This window comes from Capricornis sumatraensis, chromosome 19, assembly GCF_032405125.1.
Source record: "Capricornis sumatraensis isolate serow.1 chromosome 19, serow.2, whole genome shotgun sequence".
In the NCBI taxonomy this organism is placed as follows: domain Eukaryota; kingdom Metazoa; phylum Chordata; class Mammalia; order Artiodactyla; family Bovidae; genus Capricornis; species Capricornis sumatraensis.
The window spans coordinates 27,637,861-27,661,470 of NC_091087.1; the positions used below are offsets into that span (position 1 = coordinate 27,637,861).

The 23,610-nt window shown below is 41.3% G+C and overlaps 1 protein-coding gene across 2 annotated transcripts in view; it reads right to left on the reverse strand.

Moving 5' to 3' along the window:
• BLM (BLM RecQ like helicase) overlaps positions 1 to 23,610 on the reverse strand; it is a 63,068-nt gene that overhangs the window by 22,258 nt on the left and 17,200 nt on the right. For both annotated transcript variants that reach the window (XM_068991388.1, XM_068991387.1), the window contains exons 10-14: positions 21,253 to 21,351; positions 20,888 to 21,036; positions 12,310 to 12,416; positions 10,642 to 10,802; positions 1,789 to 1,984 (exon numbers count right to left, since the gene is read on the reverse strand). In XM_068991388.1, the coding sequence (XP_068847489.1) occupies positions 1,789 to 1,984; positions 10,642 to 10,802; positions 12,310 to 12,416; positions 20,888 to 21,036; positions 21,253 to 21,351 (712 nt within the window). The remainder of the gene's footprint in view (positions 1 to 1,788; positions 1,985 to 10,641; positions 10,803 to 12,309; positions 12,417 to 20,887; positions 21,037 to 21,252; positions 21,352 to 23,610) is intronic.

Sequence of the window (23,610 nt, forward strand, 5' to 3'; positions counted from 1 at the left end):
TGATTCCAAGGTTTGAGAACAACACGTTCATAATTTTCATTCATAAGCAACTGTGGTTTGTTAAAAAGGAAATTAAAAAAATTTTTTTCTGCTTTATGAGTATTATTTTTTTCAGATGACTTCTAAGTATTTAGGGTTTAAATACTTACTAAATTATTTGGACCTAACTTAATATAGGTTCTTTTCAAAAACACACTAAGTTTAAAAGTTTCACTTTTTTGGACACACTAAGTTTAAAAGTTTCATTTTTTCACTGAGAATGATCTTGGTATAGTGCAAGGGAGGTGACTCTTGGATTCAGATGAACCTGGATTCCACCAGGGCTCTGCCACCTATCTGGCTCTGTATTTCGAGGAAACTCTTCTGTAAAATGAGGAGAGTAAGAGTAGTGTCTCTTAGGGATCTTGTGAACATTAAGTGATGTATGTAAAGCATTCAAGACAGTGGCATACAGTAAGTAAGTGCTAAGAAAACATTATCATCACCATGACTACTCTCTCTGCTACCGCTGCTGCTGCCGTTGCGAGCAAATTACAAAACCTTCCTGAAGTTCACTTTTCTCTTGGGACTAACTCTATCTCTAAAGCCAGTGGTTGGGAATTCCCTGGCAGTCTAATGGTTAGGACCCTGCCCTTGCTACCGGTTATGAGCAAAACAGGTCAACATTATCTGGCACAGAACTTGGTAAGCGTCATTTCACACACTCAGTATCTTTGCCAGAGTACCTTCAAAAGTGGTCTCAAAACAGGCAAGTTTACTTATCTATTAAAAGGGGACTGGTTCAATAAACAAGGAATGATTCCATAGAATTCTATATAGTCAAGCTATGTGTACTAGTTGAAATCACAGGTATACCCTGGTGTTGACTAGAAAAAAATCTGGTCAATAAAGCACATTTATATAATAACTATAAATAGAGTGGGCTTTCCTAGTGGCTCAGAGGGTAAGGCATCTGCCTGCAATACGGGAGACCAGGGTTTGATTCCTGAGTCGGGAAGATCCCCTGGAGAAGGAAACGGCAACCCACTCCAGTACCCTTGCCTGGAAAATCCCACGGATGGAGGAGCCTGGTAGGCCACAGTCCATGGGGTCACAAAGAGTTGGACATGACTGAGCAACTTCACTTTCTTTCACTATAAATAGAATATAACCTTTAAATCCCTGTGTTGTGCACCTGAATGACTCAACAATACTTTGGGGCAGTGGTGGGGGCCGCGGGGAGCACACATAATACAATAGCATTTACTCTGTGAAATACCTGCATTTGGGAACGTAAGTATCAAATATAAGATATTGCCTAAAATGTAAAGCAATTTTAAAATAATTTTTAAAAAATCATTAAAAATAAAAAGATACTGTTTAACTCCAATGTGGCAGTCAAGAGATGGGATATGAGAGGGCTCTATCTATAGGGGGTTTATTTCCTAACCTGGATGGGGGTACATGATAGCTCATTAGTTTTTCCATTTTACTTTTCTGCATGTCTGAAATATATGTTATATACAAGGATCCAGGCAGAAAATGGGCCTGGAAGGATACAAAGGAAATTAGTAACTGGAGTTATTTCTTAGGATTGGACTGTATTCAAGACCTGGTTTGGAAATTTTCCAGTCTTCAACATGTTGAACAACATCTTTATCATAAAGATGACCTAAAATAAAACTTCCATATCTAGGTAAGCATCTCTAATTTAAGGAACACTGGACCAAAAGCACCGTGACTGCAGGGGTGGACGACAGTCATGGGACTGAGTGGGACAGCACAGGTCCCCCAGGGAGCTCAGCTTACTCAGGATAAGCCTCTTCAGCCGGGTCACGTCATGGTAGGTGTAGAAGAGGATGCAGTGAGAGATCTCCCCGTCTCTTCCCGCTCGGCCAGACTCCTGGTAGTAACCCTCCACAGACTTCGGGAGGGAGGCATGGATCACAAAGCGTACGTCTGGTTTGTCGATGCCCATTCCAAAGGCAATTGTCGCACAGATAACCTGACGTAAGAGCAAAAGCCAGTGAGGCTCTTAATGCATCTGAATGAACATTTTAATAATAGATGCTTTGAAAAGCTTCATCCTCTATTTTACTTAATTTTTTAAAAAGTAGTTTTGTTACTTATTTTCGGCTGCCCTGGGTCTTCATGGCTATGCTTGGGCTTTTTCTAGTTGCCGCTCCTGGGCTCTAGAGTGCAGGCTCAGTAGTTACGGCACATGGGCTCAGCAGGTGCGCACGGGCTTAGTTGCCCATATAATCTTCCCAGATCAGGGATCAAACCCATGGTCCCTCGCACTGGACCACCAAGAAGTCTTCCTCTCTTTTACTTTGAAATGTACTCTATACAAGATTCTAATAACTTGGTTTCATTATTGAGCATGACTAATTAGGAAAAGGTCAGTTTTCATTCCAATCCCAAAGAAAGGCAATGCCAAAGAATGCTCAAACTACCACACAGCTGCACTCATCTCACACGCTAGTAAAGTAATGCTCAAAATTCTCCAAGCCAGGCTTCAGCAATATGTGAACCGTGAACTTCCAGATGTTCAAGCTGGTTTTAGAAAAGGCAGAGGAACCAGAAATCAAACTGCCAACATCTGCTGGATCATCGAAAAAGCAGGAGAGTTCCAGAAAACCATCTATTTCTGCTTGATTGACTATGACAAAGCCTTTGTGTGTGGATCACAATAAACTGTGGAAAATTCTGAAAGAGATGGGAATACCAGACCACCTGACCTGCCTCTTGAGAAACCTATATGCAGGTCAGGAAGCAACAGTTAGAACTGGACATGGAACAACAGATTGGTTCCAAATAGGAAAAGGAGTACGTCAAGACTGTATATTGTCACCTGCTTATTTAACTTCTATGCAGAGTACATCATGAGAAACACTGGGCTGGAAGAAGCACAAGCTGGAATCCAGATTGTTGGGAGAAATATCAATAACCTCAGATATGCAGATGATACTACCCTTATGGAAGAAAGTGAAGAGGAGCTAAAAAGCCTCTTGATGAAAGTGAAAGAGGAGAGTGAAAAAGTTGGCTTAAAGCTCAACATTCAGAAAATTAACATCATGGCATCTGGTCCCATCACTTCATGGGAAATAGATGGGGAAACAGTGGAAACAGTATCAGACTTTATTTTTTTGGGCTCCAAAATCACTGCAGATGGTGACTGCAGTCTTGAAATTAAAAGACACTTACTCCTTGGAAGGAAAGTTATGACCAACCTAGATAGCAAATTAAAAAGCAGAGACATTACTTTGCCAACAAAGGTCTGTCTAGTCAAGGCTGTGGTTTTTCCAGTGGTCATGTATGGATGTGAGAGTTGGACTGTGAAGAAAGCTGAGTGCTGAAGAATTGATGCTTTTGAACTGTGATATTGGAGAAGACTCTTGAGAGTCCCCTGGACTGCAAGGAGATCCAACCAGCCCATCCTAAAGGAGATCAGTCCTGGGTGTTCTTTGGAAGAACTGATGCTAAAGCTGAAACTCCAATACTTTGGCCACCTCATGTGAAGAGTTGACTCACTGGAAAAGACTCTGATGCTGGGACGGATTGGGGGCAGGAGAAGGGGACGACAGAGGATGAGATGGCTGGATGACATCACTGACTTGATGAACATGAGTTTGAGTAGACTCCGGGAGTTGGTGATGGACAGGGAGGCCTGGCGTGCTGCAATTCATGGTGTCGTAAAGAGTTGGACACGACTAAGCGACAAACTGAACTGAATTAGAGATTTTCGTGTTGTTAATTTGCAACCCTGTTCAGACCCAAGAAGGCAGGGAGGAGCTTGGTGTGGCGGGCCCCTGCTTGCGTGACTAAGCGTCACCACCACGGGAGCCAGGGTCAACGGCAGGTGCCTCTCGATGTGTTGCCACTATTTGCGCTCTCATTTTTTTGATGTGGATGTGCAAGAGCAGTGCTCACACGGCCATGATATCCATGATGCCCTGGTAACCGTGCTGCTCTGAAGCTCTGGGAGTTCCCAGGGCTAGGCTGTCGGGGCCACTGCTGCTAGCTTTTCCAATGGCTCAGGAACAGTGGTGTTCTCACCTGCTCCAGGGCTTACTGACCGTTTTTCCAGCTGATCACATACCGGTTCCTTTTATTCGTCAGCTGGTTTCAGGGTCAAAATTTGTGAATTTTTTCATTGGAACTCAGATGGGCAAAAAGTCTGAGAGTTTTTTATACTAAAAAAGAAAAAAAGACTAGAGACTGTGGATCTTGGCCTATGCAAGTTACTCAGTGGAAGCAAAGTGGCACTTAAATTTCAGGAGCCTGATAAATCAGTTTTTAGTAAAAAATCATCTTCAAGCCTATCTGTTTCAGTGGCAAATTTAGGACCTATAACCCAGCTGAAGACACTGGATCTCCAGGCAAAATTACATTTCACAAATAAAGCTGCAAGCCTTTTTTTAGGACCTAAAAAGATGAATTGCTACTTCAAGAAGGTATTTCAAAAAACAGCTGGACGATGTGGCAGCCAGACTGAGGCTCATGACATGATTTCAGTCACTGTGAGTACCAGACCCGGGAACAGCACAGCCCGGAGCACACGGATGGCCGACAGGGCGCTCACCCACACCGGGAGCACCGACGGCTGTTCTTCAGGTTATCCACCCACTGAAATTTACGGCACTGTGATCAAAGGTGAGTCTCCCTGGAAAGGGAAGGTCTACTGCAGCCTCGAGAGGTGGGAGAGCAGGTAGAGAGGCTGTGGAGCGAGCTGTGCCAGCCCACAGGTCTCCAGGAAGCCTGGGTGCACCTCCCCGGGTCTGCTCGGCACAGCCCTTCCAGGGAGCGCGCAGGCTCCTGAGGTGACAATGACACCCCCTCTTCCTGAGCCTCTCTACTTCTGGTAACTGGGAACACTGGCTTTGTTGAACTGATAATTCCTTCTTTATATCTGTGTGGCTTTCAAAATTTCAGGGAACCATCATTTCTTTGTGAAGAAAAACAACCAAGTTTTATTCTGTTTCACAAATCTATTAAGATCAAGCCTGCCCAGTTGGTTATTACACCTTGACTATGAGGATTAGCTGCTCTGAAGCAGAAACAATTAGTTAAAAAAATTGAATTAATTGATCAAAGTGTTTAAATATAAAAATGTATATTGTAGAATATAAAGGGGCTTCCCAGGTAGTGTAGTGGTAAAGAATCCCCCTGGAGTAGGAAATGACAAGCCAATCCAGTATTCTTGGCTGGAGAATTCCACGGACAAAGGAGCCTGGTGGGCCACAGTCCATGGGGTCACAAAAAGTCGGACATGACTGAGCAATTGAGCACGTACATATATATAAAGAACTAAAGAAATTAAACAAATTGACTTTTTTCTTATCAGTTTTCTATCTGATTTTTTATGGTTGAGATTACACAGTTTTGAATTATATTTTTTCCTGCATTCATCTATCGTTAACATTCCAACATTTTCATACCATTAAAAAATTCTTCATAAACCATTTTTAATGGCAGGAATGTACTGCAATATAAGCAATCACGGTCTCAGAACATTTATTATTAAAAATAACACTAAAGTAAATTCCACACCTGTTTCAGATTTGAGTACAGTCCATCATATTGTTTTCCAGAAAGGGTCTCAGGATTACTATAGGAAATTGCCTCTCACAACACTGTTCCCGTCAGTTAATAAAAGTTTGCTAATACAGAAAGTAAAAATCTCTGTTTTAAATGTTAATTCAATTATTAGTAAAGTTGCACTTAAAATAAACTTGTATTTAGCCCTTTCCGATTTGTATTTCTTTCTGATAGTTTCCCGACAGCCTCGGGTAACTGACTATTTGAGACTCATGCTTCTCTTATCACATTTTTACAAGGTCTTCATTATGTTTTATTTTTGAAGATATAGTTCCCTGTTTGCTATTGCCTTTTGGTTTTGTTTATAGATACAGAACTGTTTAGTTGTTTAGGTTTTCAATCATTTAGAGCAGTTACTTCCTGTAGGGTTTGTTTTTAAGCTTAGATTCTCTTCCACATTTAAAAATATCAGTACTTGTATTTGCCTGTAATTTTTTTTTTTTGGTCACGTGGTACATGGAATCTTTGTTCTTGGACCAGGGATTGAACCCATGCTCCCTGCTTTGGAAGCGTGAAGTCTCAACATGGACAGTAAGGGAAGTCCCTACCTGTAATTAATTTTGATATGAGGACTCAGGATAATTCTCCCCATCAGGTAGCCAGTGCCACAAGCTGAATAAACTTCCCTTTCCGATTGTGCTGGGTGCCCGGTTGTGTCTGACTCTTTGTGACCCCATGTCCGTATAGCCTGCCAGGCCTCTGTCCATGGAATTCTCCAGGTGAGAATACTGGAGTGGGCTGCCATTTCCTTCTCCAGGGGCTTCCCAGTTAATTTTAGATTTTAATTAATTTACTTCCTTTCGACTGTCCTGGGTCCGTGCTGCTGTGTGGGCTTTTCTTTAGCTGTGGAGAGGAGAGCTACTCTCCAGCTGTGGTGCGCAGGCTTCTCACTGCGGTGACATCTCTCGTTGCAGAGCACGGGCTCTAGGGCATGCAGGCTACAGCATTGCAGCACATGAGCTCAGTAGCTGTGATACGTTGGCTTAGTTGCTCCACGGCATGTGCGATCTCCCCAGACCACCCATGTCTTCTGCACTGGCAGGCGGATTCTTAACCACTGAGCCAACAGGGAAGCTCCCCAATTAATTTTAAATGCCTTCCTTATCATATACTGTTTTTACATGTTTCTAGTCTATTTTTGGATTTCTGTTTCATTGATCTATAATGTATTGCAAAGGCAGTGTTCATGCGTTACAATTTTCTTGCCAAATTCTTTTGGTTATTTTCACTTGAATGTTCATCCAGGCAAACTTTCAAAAAAGTTCATCAAAGGAAAAGAAACAGTGCAATTTTGATTAGTTAAATATTAATTTGGAAAGAATGCCATCTATAGTTATGTCAGTGAAGACAAACCAGTATTTTCTGAACTTCTAAATATCTGAAAAAGCCGTTCTATTGTTTTCAACATAAATAATAAGCTGAGCACGAAACTCCTCAGTTCCAGTTTCTTTTAATTTAATGACACTGCCTCAGGCAAATCTGTTTCTCATTCTTTATAGAGTAACCTATTTCTTTATCTCAACGAATACAATTTCTTCAGTTCAGTTCAGTTGCTCAGTTGTGTCCGACTCTGCGACCCCATGAACCGCAGCATGCCAGGCCTCCCTGCCCATCACCAACTCCCGGAGTCTACTCAAACTCATGTCCATCGAGTCGGTGATGCCATTCAACCATCTCATCCTCTGTCGTCCCCTTTTCCTCCTGCCTTCAATCTTTCCCAGCATCAGGTCTTTCCAAATGAGTCAGCTCTTTGCATGAGGCGGCCAAAGTATTGGAGTCTCAGCTTCAGCATCAGTCCTTCCAATGAACACCCAGGACTGATCACCTTTAGGATGGACTGGTTGGATCTCCCTGCAGTCCAGGGGACTCTCAAGAGTCTTCTCCAACACCACAGTTCAAAAGCATCAATTCTTCGGCACGCAGCTTTATTTATAGTCCAACTCTCACATCCATACATGACCACTGGAAAAACCATAGCCTTGACTAGACAGACCTTGGTTGGCAAAGTAATGTCTCTGCTTTTGAATATGCTATCTAGGTTGGTCATAACTTTCCTCCAAGGAGTAAGCGTCTTTTCATGGCTGCAATCACCACCTGCAGTGATTTTGGAGCCCCAAAAAATACAGTCTGACACTGTTTCCCCATCTATTTCCCATGAAGTGTTTCATGGCTGCAATCACCACCTGCAGTGATTTTGGAGCCCAAAAAAATACAGTCTGACACTGTTTCCCCATCTATTTCCCATGAAGTGTTGGGATCAGATGCCATGATCTTAGTTTTCTGAATGTTGAGCTTTAAGCCAACTTTTTCACTCTCCTCTTTCACTTTCATCAAGAGGCTTTTTAGTTCCTCTTTACTTTCTTCCATAAGGGTGGTGTCATCTGCATATCTGAGGTTATTGATATTTCTCCCAACAATCTGGATTCCAGCTTGTGCTTCTTCCAGCCCAGCGTTTCTCATGATGTACTCTGCATAGAAGTTAAATAAGCCGGTGACAATATACAGTCTTGACGTACTCCTTTTCCTATTTGGAACCAGTCTGTTGTTCCATGTCCAGTTCTAATTGTTGCTTCCTGATCTGCACATAGGTTTCTCAAGAGGCAGGTCAGGTGGTCTGGTATTCCCATCTCTTTCAGAATTTTCCAGTTTATTGTGATCCACACAGTCAAAGGCTTTGTCATAGTCAATCAAGCAGAAATAAGATGGTTTTCTGGAACTCTCTTGCTTTTTCCATATCCAGCGGATGTTGGCAATTTGATCTCTGGTAAAATCAGCTTGAACATCTGGAAGTTCATGGTTCACATACTGCTGAAGCCTGGCTTGGAGAGTTTTGAGCATTACTTTACTAGCGTGTGAGATGAGTGTAATTGTGCAGTAGTTTGAGCATTCTTTGGCATTGCCTTCCAGTCCTGTGGCCATTGCTGAGTTTTCCAAATTTGCTGACATATTGAGTGCAGCACTTTCACAGCATCATCTTTAGAATTTGAAATAGCTCAACTGGAATTCCATCACCTCCACTAGCTTTGTTCGTAGTGATGCTTCCTAAGGCCCACAATTTCTTACAATTTTGTAAATCAAACAAACATTCTGAATTACCTAAGTTTTCCCCCAGTGATTCTGAAATGACTCTTAATTTCTTATATATTTATTATGTATTTATTTACAATACATTTGACTATTCTATCGATCTCAACTCTCCCGATTTCATTCTTGGGTACACTTATTATTTTCAGGCTGAACATTACTCCCTGTTGCCAAATACTTTTCTGTTTGGCAAAAAAAAACCCACTTTTTTTTGTTTTTTTTATTCCTTCAATTTTCATGTTTCTTTTGCCCTTTACATTCTCAAGTTATTCACTACATCGATTCATATGTCTGCACTGAATTGAACCATGTGTGTCTTGATATATAATCCTATTTGTTTTGTTTTTTCTTGCATTTTCTTGTTTGCCTACATGGAATTTTTATTTTTCCCTTCATGTCAGCCTTTTCATATCATCTTCTTATGGCAAACTGTTTCTAGTTCATACAAGTCTTCTTAAATTTTTGTAAGGATATTAAGTTGATATCCTCTAAGACTTCCTTTTATTTTCCCTCAGAAAATAATTTCAAAAGTTACTTTCTTTCTGAACTTCAGGGTAATGATTTCTTTTTTTTATGAGCTGAAAATTTCATGGGCTCCAAAAAAAACAGTTTAGTCACTCTCAGATTCATCCTTGTATGTAGAGGGATCTACCCAAGTGACAGTATGGGATGCCTAGAGTGTTTTCGGCTTCTTCCTTGATCCACTTGGGCGACAAATCTGTCATATGGGAAGGAGATGCTCGGCATCACTAGCTATTAGGGGATGCAAGTAAAACCACAATGAGATACCACTTTACAGCCACCAGGATGGATACAGCTTAAAAAAAGGACAATAATTAGTGCTGGTGAGGTAGAGACATTGGAACTTCATACATTGCTGGAATGTCTAACTTTAAAATTGCTTTGGAAAACAGGCACTTCCTTAAACAGTGAGTTTGCATATGACTAAACAATTCTACTTCTAGGTATTTATTTATAAATTAATTGATTATTTACTTTTGGCTGTGCTAGGCCTTTGTTGCAGTGCTCGGGTTTTCTCTAGTTGTGGCGAGCAGGGGCTACCCTTCGTGGTGGGGCTTGGGCTCCTCACTGTGGTTGTGGGGCACAGGTTTAGGCTCGAGGGCGTCAGCAGTTGCAGTTTGAGGGGTCTGGAGCACAGGCTCGGTAGTTGTGGTGCGTGGGCTTAGTTGCTCCGAGGCATGTGTAATCTTCCCAGACCAGGGATGGAACCCGTGTCACCTGCACTGGCAGGTGGATTCTTATCCATTGTACCACCAGGGAAGTCCCTCCACTCCTAGGTATTTATCCAACAGAACTGAACATATGTTTACATAAAAACTTGCACAGAAGCATTATTCGTAAGAGTTAAACAGTGGATACAAACCAGATGTCTTCCAACTGATGAACAGATAAGAAATATGGTACCTCATACAATGGAATATTATCCAGACACAAAAAGGAGTCAAGTACTGATACACACTACAATGTGGATCAATCTCGAAAACATGCTAAGTAAGAGAAATCTGTCACAGAAGAATGCATTCTATCTGATTCCATTTGTATGAAATGTCCAGGATAGGAAACTCTACAGAGACAGATTAATAGTAGTTAATAGATTAGTGAACTGGAGGTTGGGGGGTGTGGGGAGTGATGGCTAGTGGATATGTGGTTCCTTTCTGGGATGATGGAATGTTCTGGAATTAGACAGTGGTAATGGTTGCACAACCTTGTGAATATATTAAAAACCACTGACTTGTAAACTTTGGGAGGGAGAATTTTATGGTATGTGAATTACATCCCAATAAAAAAAATTTTTTTTTTAATTTAAGAAAGAAAAAGCAACTTTAGATGTCTCAAAGATCTCCTTTTAAATCCGCCTTATTTTGATGTTTACTACCTTTAAGGTAAAAACAATTTTCCATCCAAGGTGGCTTATATACTGTAAAATATTGTTTCCTTTATGTTAACAGATGTTACCTGGCAGCCATCCTGATTAATCCACTTGTGCTGTACTTCATCTCTGGCGGAGTCACTGAGGCCAGCGTGATAAGCCAGGGCAGCAAGGCCATCGTTCTGTAATGTTTCAGCCATTGTGTCACATTCTCTCCTGGAGAGGCAGTAAATTATCCCTGAGTCATCTGCCAAGAAACCAAAACAGTCTTGTGAAATGAGGGCATGTAACATAAACAGCGACCTAACTTACATGATGTTCTTAGAATTGTCTGAACTGTAAACAGACCTTCAGTTTTCTGACAGCAGAGGAGAATCATATAGGTAGAATAAATCAAGCAAGGAATAACATGTGCTGGAAATGACAAGATTTGACTTGCAATCCTGTTCCTCCAAATGGACCTGGAGGCACCCTGGCTCTGTTTCTCACTGGCTATACAATAGGAAGGCACTCCTACACAGACTTTGTAGAAAGCATATGGTAATATGTATCAAGAGCCTTAGAAATTCTCCTTCCTCTTGACTCAGTTTCCTTCTGGGAAACAAACTGAAGAAATAAAGTGACCCAAGGACTTATTTAAGAAGTTCTGTTTATAATTTTTGGCCACATTGTGGAGCATGCAGGATCTTAGTTCCCCAAATAGGGATTGAACCCTGGCCCCCTGCAGGTGGAAGTCCAGAGTCTTAACCACTGGACCACCAGGGAAGGCCCTATAGTTTTTAAGATTAAAAAAAAATTTTAAGGGCCAACATAGGACATAATTAAGAAAGAAAATTACAAGCAATCATTCAGTGTTTTCTAAGTTTTTAAAAAGACATGAAAAAATGTTTAAGATTTGAAAGAGGTATATGGTAGAAAACACTGTATATACAGTAGGCTAGTGGAAAGAAAGATACACACAGAAATTGCTGGAAGGAAATAAGCCAGAATGGTAACAGTAACTTAACCTGTCCTATGGTAAGGTCTGTCTTTTGATTCTTTCTTCCCTTCCTTTCTAAATTCTCTTCACTGTATTATATTTACTGCCGTTTGTATGTACGTTATTTTTAAAAATTGGAAAATAAAAGGCAGTGAAGAAAAAGACATCTCTCTGTGGAAGAGCCAAAGGTACAGATACACACAAAGGCTATTTATATTAGCTCCCTGGGTGGCGGGGGGTGGCGGTAGGGGTATGGAAAAGGAAATTACTGACTTTTTCCTTGATCTATCTCTGTATTGTCTGATTTACTGAAACAAATTCGTATACTAATTTAAAAAAATAAAATAGAGATGTTTAACAACAACAAAAAATGCTCCATGGAAAAGTACCTACGAGGTTACATGGAAAACTACCATGAATTTTGGTCTCATTTTAGTTAACAGGACTCAAAGGCAGACACACTGAGAAGCACTAGAACAGAGTTGCATAATTCACCTGATAGCAGCCAGAAGAAAGACTGAAACCACGAATGATACAGGTGTGTAGGAGGGTATTTAACATGCTTTTTATCAGGGGTTATTGCTAGCAAACCAAATGAGGTTTTCTAATTTTCAGAACTGAAAGAGTTGCAATATTCTGCACTATAAACAGCAAGTTAGTGCTACCATGATGAGAAAAGAAATGCTTAATGCACGATTTTATATATTCAACCGTGGTACTAAAAAGACATTTACTTATCACTTCTAGACATAATTCATCATAAGGCTGTACTCACGTGGGTGATGCTTTCTGATCCATTCTAAGCAATCAAATGCCACTTTTTTAGGTTTTTTGGGTAACACGTAGTATTTTAGATTGTGTCTGTTGAAGCTCATGCTAAACCTAAAAGAAGTCAGAAACATCAAATTTCACTATTATGAGAAAATATAGGTTTAGCCACCTTCAAAAACTGAACGCTGATTGGGCTTCCCTGGTGGCTCAGTGGTAAAGAATGTACCTGCAAATGCAGGTACCTTGGGTCTGATCCCTGGTCCAGAAGATCTCACATGCTTCGGAGCAACCAAGCCCGTGCACCACAGCTATTGAGCCTACGCTCCAGACTCTGGAAGGTGCAACTGCTGAAGCTCAGGCGCCCTAGGGCCAGCCCATGCTCCACAACGAGAAGCCATTGCAATGAAAAGCCCGTACACCACAACTAGAGAGTTGCCCCTACTCCCCGAAACTAGAGAAAAGTTCTCGCAGCAACAAAGACCCAGCACAGCCAAAATAAGTAAATGAACAAAATTATAAAACAAAAAAATTAAGCACTGGTTTTCTACAATGCAAACCTAATCATCAAGTTGTCTTAAAGTGAATATAACTACTGGCAACTTACATAATAAAACACAGCTGAAAGCTAGGTTGAAGATTAAGAATGGTGATAAGGAGGGTATGTCTAAGGGACTCAATGACAATCAGAAGGATGGCAAAAGAAAAAATATGCAGAAAAGACAGGAGCCCAGGTTCCAAAAACAAGGTAGATTAAAAGCAGAGATGTTAAAATATTATTTAAAAGATGAAGAAATTCATAGAGAAACTATATATAACTTTAGGCTACCAACATCCCCAAATTCTAACTGTGCACAGAAGAGTGGGGGCTTCCCAGGTGGTGCTAGTGGCAAAGAACCTGCCAGCCAATGAAGGGGATGCCAAGGGATGGAGGAGGGCGTGGCAACCCACTTCAGTATTCCTGCCTGGAGAATCCCATGGACAGAAGAGCCTGGTAGGTTACAGTCCATGGGGTGGCAAAGAGTCGGACACAACTGAAGCGACTAGGCACGCACGCACACCAAGAGTGGAGAGCTGGCTGCAAGGCCCCAGGAAGTGAAGTCTGCAGACCCTGATCACTGCCCTTTGCTCTGTGCTCAGAGGGGCCGTGACTGACTCTGAGACGGATGTGCTCTTTGTCCTCTGGCCTTTCGCTCTCGGTCCCCCACGTCCCCTATCTCCTTTGTGAGCTCTACCTCTCCACTATCTCCTTTCTTGTGCTCTGGTCTCCTCTGTGAACTCTTCCCTTTTATCTCTGTAGGGACCTGGACCTTCCAATCCTGCAAACAACAAAAGCTTCCCTTGACCCTCCGTACGTTCCACTGCAGCTGGCGTCCCACTTTGTTCTCTCCCTCCAAAGGCAGGTTTCTCAGAATTCTCTTGTGCCCCCAACCAGCTGGCTTTTGGCATTACCATTCTACCAAAATTGCTTTATCAGAGCTTTGAGAAACTGGAGAAGGATGATGGAATTGTTTTAGGGTCCTTGGCCCTGGAGAGACCCTGAATCTGTGCCAGGTTCCAACATGGCCCCAGGAAGGAGAGAGAACATAACTAAGGAGTTAAGGTTAGAGAATGAAGACATCTCAGTGCCTGGGTGGACGAAAGGGAATGAAGATCGTGAACTGCAATAACCTGTGGTAAGGAGGTGGTCTATACACAGGGGGTAGGGATCAGAGGAAGGAAAGACGGGGACTAAAACCACTGCCTTTCTGTCTTTGTATTTAAGTTCAAGCTAGATGGGTCCAGGTTTGGTTGCCATTGATGTCAAGATAAACACTTAATTTTAGGACTAAAGAATGCTTCACATGTGAGGGAGCCATGTTCCTGAGGGGACCGCTATGCAGATAAGATGGCCACACAGCAGGGGGCGGAAATCAGCTGCGTCTGGTACCTGCCCTGGTCTTCTGTCAGACCTCATTCTCTTACCTTTTCTTGTCACTGTCTGCTGTTCGCTAGCCTTAACAAAACCTCTATCAGCTCTCACACCTGTGGGGGTTCTCCCCACTTACAGGAGAATCAGCTCCCAAAACGCTGGGCTCTTTTCTTCTTCCCCTGTATTATCCTCTTCAGGGACTGCACTCTCACTGCTTTAAACAGCATCCAAATATCAAACCTGCGAGTTCCAACTTCACTCCCATCTTAGACCTCTTTTCAGAGTTCTAAACCACTGCTCAACTTCTTCCAAATCAGTGGTCTAAATTTGGGGTGTGTATACCCCTAGGGGTTCACAAAGACTTTCTAAAGGTACATGAGCAAAGATAATCTTACAGGAATCAATTTCCAGATCCTGTTTTCACATGTATGATTTTTTTCCTTAAAAGATGGACCTGAGGGACTTCCCTGGTGGTCCAGTGGTTAAGAATTTGCCTTCCAATGCAGGGGACATGGGTTCAATCCCTGGTGGGAGAACTAAGATCCCACATGCTGTGGGGCAACTAAGCCCTTGAGCTGCAAGTACTGAGCCCTAGCACACCACAACAAAAGATCCTGCATGAAACAAGACCTGACAGAGCCAAATTTATAAACAAATACTAAAGACAAAGAAGAAAAGATGGATCTGAGAATGCTGGTAGTCAGGACTTTCTGCTCATCGCTGTTTAGTTGCTAAGCTGTGTCTGACTCTTTTTGCGAATCCATGGACTGTAGCCCACCAGGCTCCTCTGTCCATGGGATTCTCCAGGCAAGAATACTGGAGTGGGTTACCATTTCCTTGTCCAGGGGATCTTCCCGACCCAGGGATAGAACCCAAATCTGCAAGGCAGGCAGAGTCTTTACCGCTGAGCGACTAGGGAAGCCCTTTCTGCTCAGATACTCCTGCCCCATTTTTTCCCCTTTACAATTGTCTCTCACTTTTGAAAAACAAACTTTACCTTTCAGCCATTCTAAACTTTACCATGCGCACTGGCCCAGATGTAAAAACCTCCCAACAAAACGACTGAAATGCAGTATGGGTGTAGGAGCAACTTTCACTAATCTAAGTACCAGAGGCCCCGGGTAGGGCTTCCTGTCTCTCAGTGCTTTACACATTTCTGTTAAGAGTGGAGAACAACATCAGGAAAAAAGTATTCTGGCCTTCATTGGGATGATCTGATTTCAGATACACTGACCGGAAAGTGGCGGGAAAGACGCTGACGCTCACTTTATGAAACTGGCTTCTTTCGTTCCTACTGTCATGAAACGCGTCATGCACAGCGTCTTGTGAGACGACCGCTAAACAATACTGTGAATCCATCCCTCTTAAGACATCACGTATATGTACAAAACACCCAGAGATCTTTCAGTGCTTGCGACGGCAGAAGAATGTGTGGCAGACTGCGGCAAGACGGTAGATGAGAGACTTGATACACCCATAGACTGTTCTGATTGTTCTCAATTAATTATTTATAATCACTGCCACAACAAAGGAAACTGCAGTCTTGATAAAATTTAGGCATAAAAAGAATTGCCCAGGAATACAAATGATGTAGATAATTTAAAAACTTGATATGATTTGGGCTTAAGCTGGGAATGCTACATGAGTCTCCCTACCAATAGGAATGCTGAAAATGATTATACCTAAGAATGGCCTTACTGACTTCCCCTACATTTTACACATTACATTTAATTTCAGAACGGTGTTTTATGCATTAAACAAAAAAGTTTGAGGTCAAAAAATGGGAGACAAAAGCACATACTGGTGGAATCGGAATCCACTATCTCACTTGTGGGAATGAAAAATGGTGCAGCCACTTTGGTGAAAGCTCTCAAAAGGTTAAAAATAGTTATAATATGACTCAACAATTCCACTCCTGGGGATATAGCCATGAGAAATGAAAACACAGGTACACACAAAAACACGTATGGGAAGGTTACTATGCCTATGTTCAAATCCATGTTGCTCAAGGGTCCACTGTATTCACACAATTTGTTATAATGAAAAAGTTAAATCTCTTAAAGAGTTCATTACATATAACAAATCTTACTTGGCTTGTTGGAAATGGGATGTTTGGAATTAACAGATATTCTAATTAGAGTTCACATCAACTGATAAGTGGATAAATAAATGTGAAATGCCTATTCAACAAAGATTATTATACCATAAAAAGGAATGAAGGAATTTCAGGTGGTTTACTGACTAAAGCTCTGTGCTCCCAACGCAGGGGGCCTGGGTTCGATCCCTGGTTGGGGAACTAGATCCTGTATACTGCAACTAAGAGCCGGCGCAGTTAATAACTTTTTTTTTAAAGGAATGAAATTCTGATATATGTTACAACACAGATGAACCCTGAAAGCATGTTAAGTGGAAGAAGCAGGGCAGAAACAGGAAGGAGAGAATGGGTGGTGACACTAGGTTTCTTTTTGGGGTGATAAAAACGTTCTAAACTTAGATTTGGGGGAGGGGTACACAACCTGTGAAAGTACAAACAAACCAGTCAATTCTAACCTTTAAATGGGTAAATTTGGTGGTGTGTCAAATGTGTCTCAATATTTTTTTTTTTTAAAGCTTTGGATCCCAAAATATCTTCACTGAGGGAATACCGGTGTAGACACTGAAATGGTAAGTACTATTAGGTCCAGGGTGTCAAGCTCTAGCCATCCTAAGTGATGTTAGGAAATGGGGTCAGTTTGTGCTCGGCTCTCGCTGCTTTTGGAACTGAGGCACCGTCATGGGCATATGTACTAAGTAGTTTATCTGACTTGAAAAACAAAGTCAGAATTTTTTTTTTTAATGTAAGAAAATAAGTCTAGTTTGGCCAACTGTTTTTGCAATGAAAACTGGCTTTGCCAATTAGGTTTCATGGTAGTCATGTCTCATTTTTTGAAAGAGCTAATTGGCAGCCATAAAGTTCTGACAAAACTATTATTTAAAAGCATATCACAGAATAAAAACATATGTCAAAAGTATACTAGAAAAGATGTACTGAAGCTAATAGTATTTTGATTTCCCCAACTCCTGGATAAAGGAATCATTCGAATGAAAAGAGTAACAACGATATCTAAGAGCCATTAGAAAAGTTGGGTAAAGCATATTTTTAAAGGTTCATTTCCCAGAAAAAGTAAAGTGAATAAATAATGATCTGACTTGTTTTGCCAGTCAGATGGTTCCAAATTCTTCCCTTTTCACAAAATTTGGAGGACTTAATTGAGATGTCAGCTGAGAGATCATTACAAATAATTTTTGACGACAGATCATTATATAATTTTGGCATATATATCAGGAGGAATTCAAATAACTGAGCATTAATGCTAGAATAAAATGCTTTCCATTCCTATCTAAATGCTTATATGAGCAACATTTCTCAATGCTATAAAATATACCTCTAAAAGTAAGAAATATGAACTGACTTGATTGATCCACAGATAAATGTACTGAGAAAAAAGTCCTAGCTCATTAAGTTACACATTCCCCATCAAAATTTATCCATAAGAATTATTTTCAAAAATGTATTTAAGCTGTTCTGATCAGTCACATACTACTAATGTTATATATATAATTCATTTGTTCAGTTAGGAAGAAAATTTTACTATAGGAAATTTAAAAAAACAAATTAATTTATATATATGTTTTTCTTTCAAGTAAATATGACAGAGTAAGCAATAAGACCTCATGCATAAAAATACATTACCTTAGGGTAAAATTCTATGGGGAAATTGAAAGAGAAACAGTATTCTTTGTTACATTAACTGCATAAACGTCTATCTCTTATTTTTCTTTCTCGGTTCATATTATAAGGCCCCGAAGAAAAGGGATAAAGCCAATCAATTTTATTTCCATCCTCATATTTCCCAAAGATGAAGAATGTTATCACAGACTGGCGGTAGGAGAAAAGAGCAGGGACCGTGGCTTCAACCCTAGGGGCACCTGTCTTCACCAGGGCCATGGCACCACAGCAGTGGGGAAATTTAATCCAAACAAGGGGTCTATGGACAGAAAAGAAGATCCAAAAATAAAAAAGTAACAAAGTGTTGGTTAAAATCTTTTACTTCCAACTCAGGGATTTAAATTCTCCCAAATATAGAAGCACCAAATATATTAAAGGAGTCAACAGACCAGCCCAAATTTTCATATTTTACCCACATTTACCAAAATTCTTCCATACGTTTCATTTATTCATTCTTACCAAGTGCCAAGTATACAGAGGGCACCACATGCTAGACTCAGGGAATGTACAATCCATGACTTTTCCAAGAAGATCTCCCCAACACATCCTTGGGAGAACATATTAGATTGTCTCCCTCTGAGCCTGTATGTGCAATGCTTACTCAAAAAACACAGATTCGAGACTTCCAAAAAGCTATTCAAAAGGTAAACTGAATTTGCATCACTTCTCTTAATTATGGATATTTGGCAATTAATATTACTGATTTAAAAGAATAGTAGATTATATCTGATATCTATTGCTGGAAAAATGCTAAAAAACACTCTTTTTTAAAAAGGATTTTATAAACCAGTGGAAGACTTGCAGAAACAAATTTCCAGCATGTGAGTTCTTCACTAGAACCTAAACTTATAAGACATCTTAAATATAAAATGTTGTAATATAAATCAGTTATGGAAGAAATGATCTTTTTCTCTCCCAAATTTTATAAACACTCCTCTGCAAGTGAAATTAAAATACTGCATTCCAGTTTTTGTGATTATCTGCACAAAATTCTGAAGACTCTAAAATTCTTGGGCTTATGAATGCCAGTTTAATCTGCAAAAGGTCTCTGAAGCTATCTTAATCTCAAACCCCTTCACACTAGGGCTTCCCTCGTGGCTCAGACAGTGAAGAATCTGCCTGCTATGCAGGAGACCTAGGTTCAATCCTTGGGTCGGGAATATCCCCTGGAGAAGGGAATGCTACCCACTCCAGTATTCTTACCTGGAGAATTTCAAGGACAGAGGAGCCTGGCCAGCTACAGTCCCTGGAATCACAAGGAGTTGGACATGACTGAGTGACTAATACCACCTTCACATCTGTCCCCACATATGGCACTTAAAGAGTTCTTCTCATAATCCACCAAAATGCTGCTGTTGTCTTTACTGATCATATTATTTATATTTTCTTTATTTCCAAGTGAGCCAAGCTTTAAAAATTCACCCTAATACATTAGCAGCCATTATTCCCTCAGATATTCCTCAATCTCAAAGCACCCACTAACAAATCAGAAGGAAAAAATATTTTAACCTTGGTAGACAACAGCTGTTTAAGTAAATGTTTGCTGAGTAAATGGAACCTGTCAGAGAATGTACTTGTCTTTACAAAGTCATACAGAGGTACAAAACAACTCAGTGCAACCTATACTGGGGATATTTTCTTATAGAAGTTTTTGTCATTGAATGCTGCTGCTACTGCTGCTAAGTCGCTTCAGTCGTGTCCGACTCTGTGTGACCCCATAAACGGCAGCCCACTAGGCTCCCCCGTCCCTGGGATTCTCCAGGCAAGAGCACTGGAGTAGGTTGCCATTTCCTTCTCCAATGCATGAAAGTGAAAAGTGAAAGTGAAGTCGCTCAGTCGTGTCTGACTCTTAGTGACCCCATGGACTGCAGCCCACCAGGCTCCTCCATCCATGGGATTTTCCAGGCAAGAGTACTGGAGTGGGGTGCCATTGCCACGGTCAAATGGTGCCAAGCAGAAGCACTTTGCTGTTGAGATGAAAACAAAGTAAAAAAAAAAGCCACCACATATACTTTCTGGACCGTTTTCGATATCCTGAATATAGTTGGGACTTCAGAGGAAAAGGACAAAGCAGTATCGTCTGTCCCGTTCATTATATACGCTCTACAACAGCAGTCCCCACCCAACATTTCTGGCACCAGGGACTGGTTTCCTGGAAGACGATTTTTCCACAGGAGCTGGGGGGCGCAGATGGTTTCGGGATTTAAGTGCATTACATTTACTGTGCTGCCGCTGGTCTAAAGGGTGGAGCCCAGAAGGTAAAGGGAGCGATGGGGAGTGGCTGTAAATACAGATGAAGCTTTGCTCACTTGCCCACGGTTCACCTCTTGCTGTGCAGCCTGTTAGTCCCTAACAGGCCACAGTCCAGTAGCAGCAGTCTGTGGTCCCCGGTTGGGGTCCCCTGTTCTAGAATACACAGGAGCCAAAACTGGATAAATAAAAGCTAATTTATTACTGAGACCATGCTAAGGTTTAACAGGTATGGCACGCGCTTTATCCCTACTTCCAAAATTGGTACTGGGATAAGAGTTTTAATTTCAGTGATTGAATAAAAGCCCCAGGGTCTTGGTTCCCAAATTCTGCTGCACATTGGAACCACCTGGGAATTTAAAAAAATTTTTAAAATACAACAACAATACATATTGGCCCCAGCTCCTCAAATCCTGATGTAATTGGCACTGGAGATGGAAATACACCCTGGAGATGGAAACGGCTGCCCACTTTGCCTGGGGAGTCCCACAGACAGAGGAGCTTGGCAGGCTACAATCCACAGGGTCGCAAAGCGTTGGAGACGACCGACGTGACTTAGCAGGCATACACCCCGGGCACTGGGGTGATCCTATTGTGCAGCAATCGGGGAACCACGGCCCCAGGTTTTAAAATGAATAACTTTTGACAACTTACACCTGAGGCCTGAGAATCTTCAGCTGAGTGAGTATGTCCTTCTGCACCCGGGGGTTGGCCGTGGCAGTGAGAGCCATCACTGGAACAGAAGGGAACTTCTGGCGAAGAATATTCATTCTTTTGTAATCTGGACGAAAATCATGTCCCCACTAGTTGGGAAAAAAACAAACAAACCAGTACTGCTTTTCAGACTACTCGGATCTTCTTTATATAAAGCATACATTTAATACACATATTAAGAACCACATTCTTCTTCAGTGAAATAGAATAATTCAATCAATATTTTTTCTCTCAGCACTCAAGATCTAGATACTGTTGGCGGTATGTATTTACTGGTATGTCAAGACGTAGAGAACGGTACTTACCTGACTCACACAGTGCGCTTCATCAATGACAAAACGTGCCAAGAGCCCCCTCTCGTACAGATTCTCCAGAGTAGAGATCAGCCTGTTACTCGCACAGACCTAGATGGGAAGTATGTTAGTCAGACATTTAAAACCATTTAAACACATCACCGTAAGGATCTGGTTGTCTTTAAGTTCCACTGTGACTTAAGTTCCACATAAAATTGGTTCTGATTTCAACCTAAGAACTGAATTAGAAAAAGTAATAGAAAATAGCAGATGAGACACTCTAGAATGCTCACCCACATTTAGCAAACAGTTATGTATTAGGTCAGTGCTTCTGAAACAGTTTTCCTGCCTCAGTGTATCTGGGAGCCACCACATGTTTATCCTGGTGACAGGGTTACAGACATGTGTTACACGTGTGCATGCTGTTTGGGGGAATAATATGCAAACATATGTACAATATATACACACATGTGTGCATGCTCAGTCGAGTCCAACTCTGTGACCCCATGGACTGTAGACCACCAGGCTCCTCTGTCCATGGGATCTTCCAGGCAAGAATACTGGAGTGGGTTGCCATTTCCTCATTCAGGAGATCTTTGGGACCCAGGGATCGAACCTGCGTCTCATGTCTTCTGCACTGGCAGGTGGATTCTTTATCACTGTGCTACCCGGGAGGCCTGGTAGCACATGGTATATACATGTGCTTGTACACACAAGCCTGTTTGTACGTATATTTCATAGCTCAGTCCATTACTGGGTCTAGAAACAATGACATCCCAGGAGCAGTGACCATATCTGGCACCCATGTCTTGACAGACATGTTGGAAGGACACAGGAGCCAGAGTGATGGAGCTTTTCCACCGGCCAAACCTAGAACAATTACAACATCGAAACACACAATGGTGACTGATTATAACCCACTCATTAACTTAAGAATTCATGATTTCATATCGATATAAGTAAATATGTGGGTAAAATGGAAAGCTTGTCCTCACAGGAGAAAACCAATTAAATTAGAAGACTCATCACCTGGCACCCACTACAATAACAACTGGTGGGGACAATAAAGCTCAAGTCAAAGTCTCATCAGACACAGGGTATTTACACAGTTTCAGAATATCCCACAATAAGAGATCTACAATTGCAAAAAAATTACATTTATTTTTGTAATGAAAAATTAACAACAAAAAATGTAATTTTACAGTGGAGAAATCTGGCAGACAGCATATTAACCAAATGATCGAAGTTAACAATACCAATAATAGAATGAATTGACATCAAATGCCTCCTGATAGGCTGCACTGAGAACATATCACCACTTCTGTGATATTCCCCCCCAAATGAACAATGCAAATCTAATCAAGAGGAAATATAAAATCAAATTGTGTGACAGTCCACGAAACAACTGGTTTTCACTCAACCAAGATCTTTTCAAGATCACTCAACCAAGATCTTTTCAAGATCATGAAAGACAGAAATTGTTTAAAGAGACATGAAGAAAATGGATAATCTAGGAAGTTCTTTTGCTATAAAGGATATTATTGGGATAACTAGTGAAATTAGAATAAAGTTTCATAAAGTAGCAGTATTGTAGCAATTAATATTTTCCAATTTTGTTAATTGTACTGAGAAGTCCTTGTTTTTAGGACATGCAATGAAGTATTTAGGGTTGAAAGGATATCATGTCTGCAACTTACTCTGAAATATTTAAGGGAAAAACAGAGGAAGAATGATAGAGCAGTTACAATGAAATGTTACCATGTGGGTTTCTCAATGAAAGTTATAGAGGACTTCTTACACTAAACGCATCAGAAATTACGTCGAAAATTTAAAAACGTATGTATTTTAGTGGGCTTTAATGAGGTAACAGAAAAAAATATACTGCTCCCTGCTCCCAGTTCCTGGAATAGGGTTCCTGAAACCCTTGTAAATTAAGTGGTTAGAGCACTGGGGCCCCCCTGGTGGCTCAGCAGTAAAGAATCCGTCTACAGTTCAGGAGACAGGGGTTCGATTCTGGTCAGGAAGATGCCCTGGAGGAGGGAACGGCAGCCCACTCCAGCACTCTTGCCTGGGAAATGCTATGGACAGAGGAGCCTGGCGGGCTACAGTGCATGGGGTCACAAGGAGTTGGACACGACTTAGCGACTAAACAACAAGAGCACTGGGAGCCCCTTTGGTCCTACTGCGGCAACTCTGGTTGGGCTCCTGGGTGGGAACTGGTCACTAGAAAGCCTACGCCAGGACTAAAAGCCTGGGAGTCCTACTCCCATCCTCCAGAGAAGGGAGTCAGTGTAGAAATGGAGACTATAATTGATCATACCTATGCGAGGAAGCCCCCATAAAACTCCAAAAGTACAGGGTTCAGAGAAG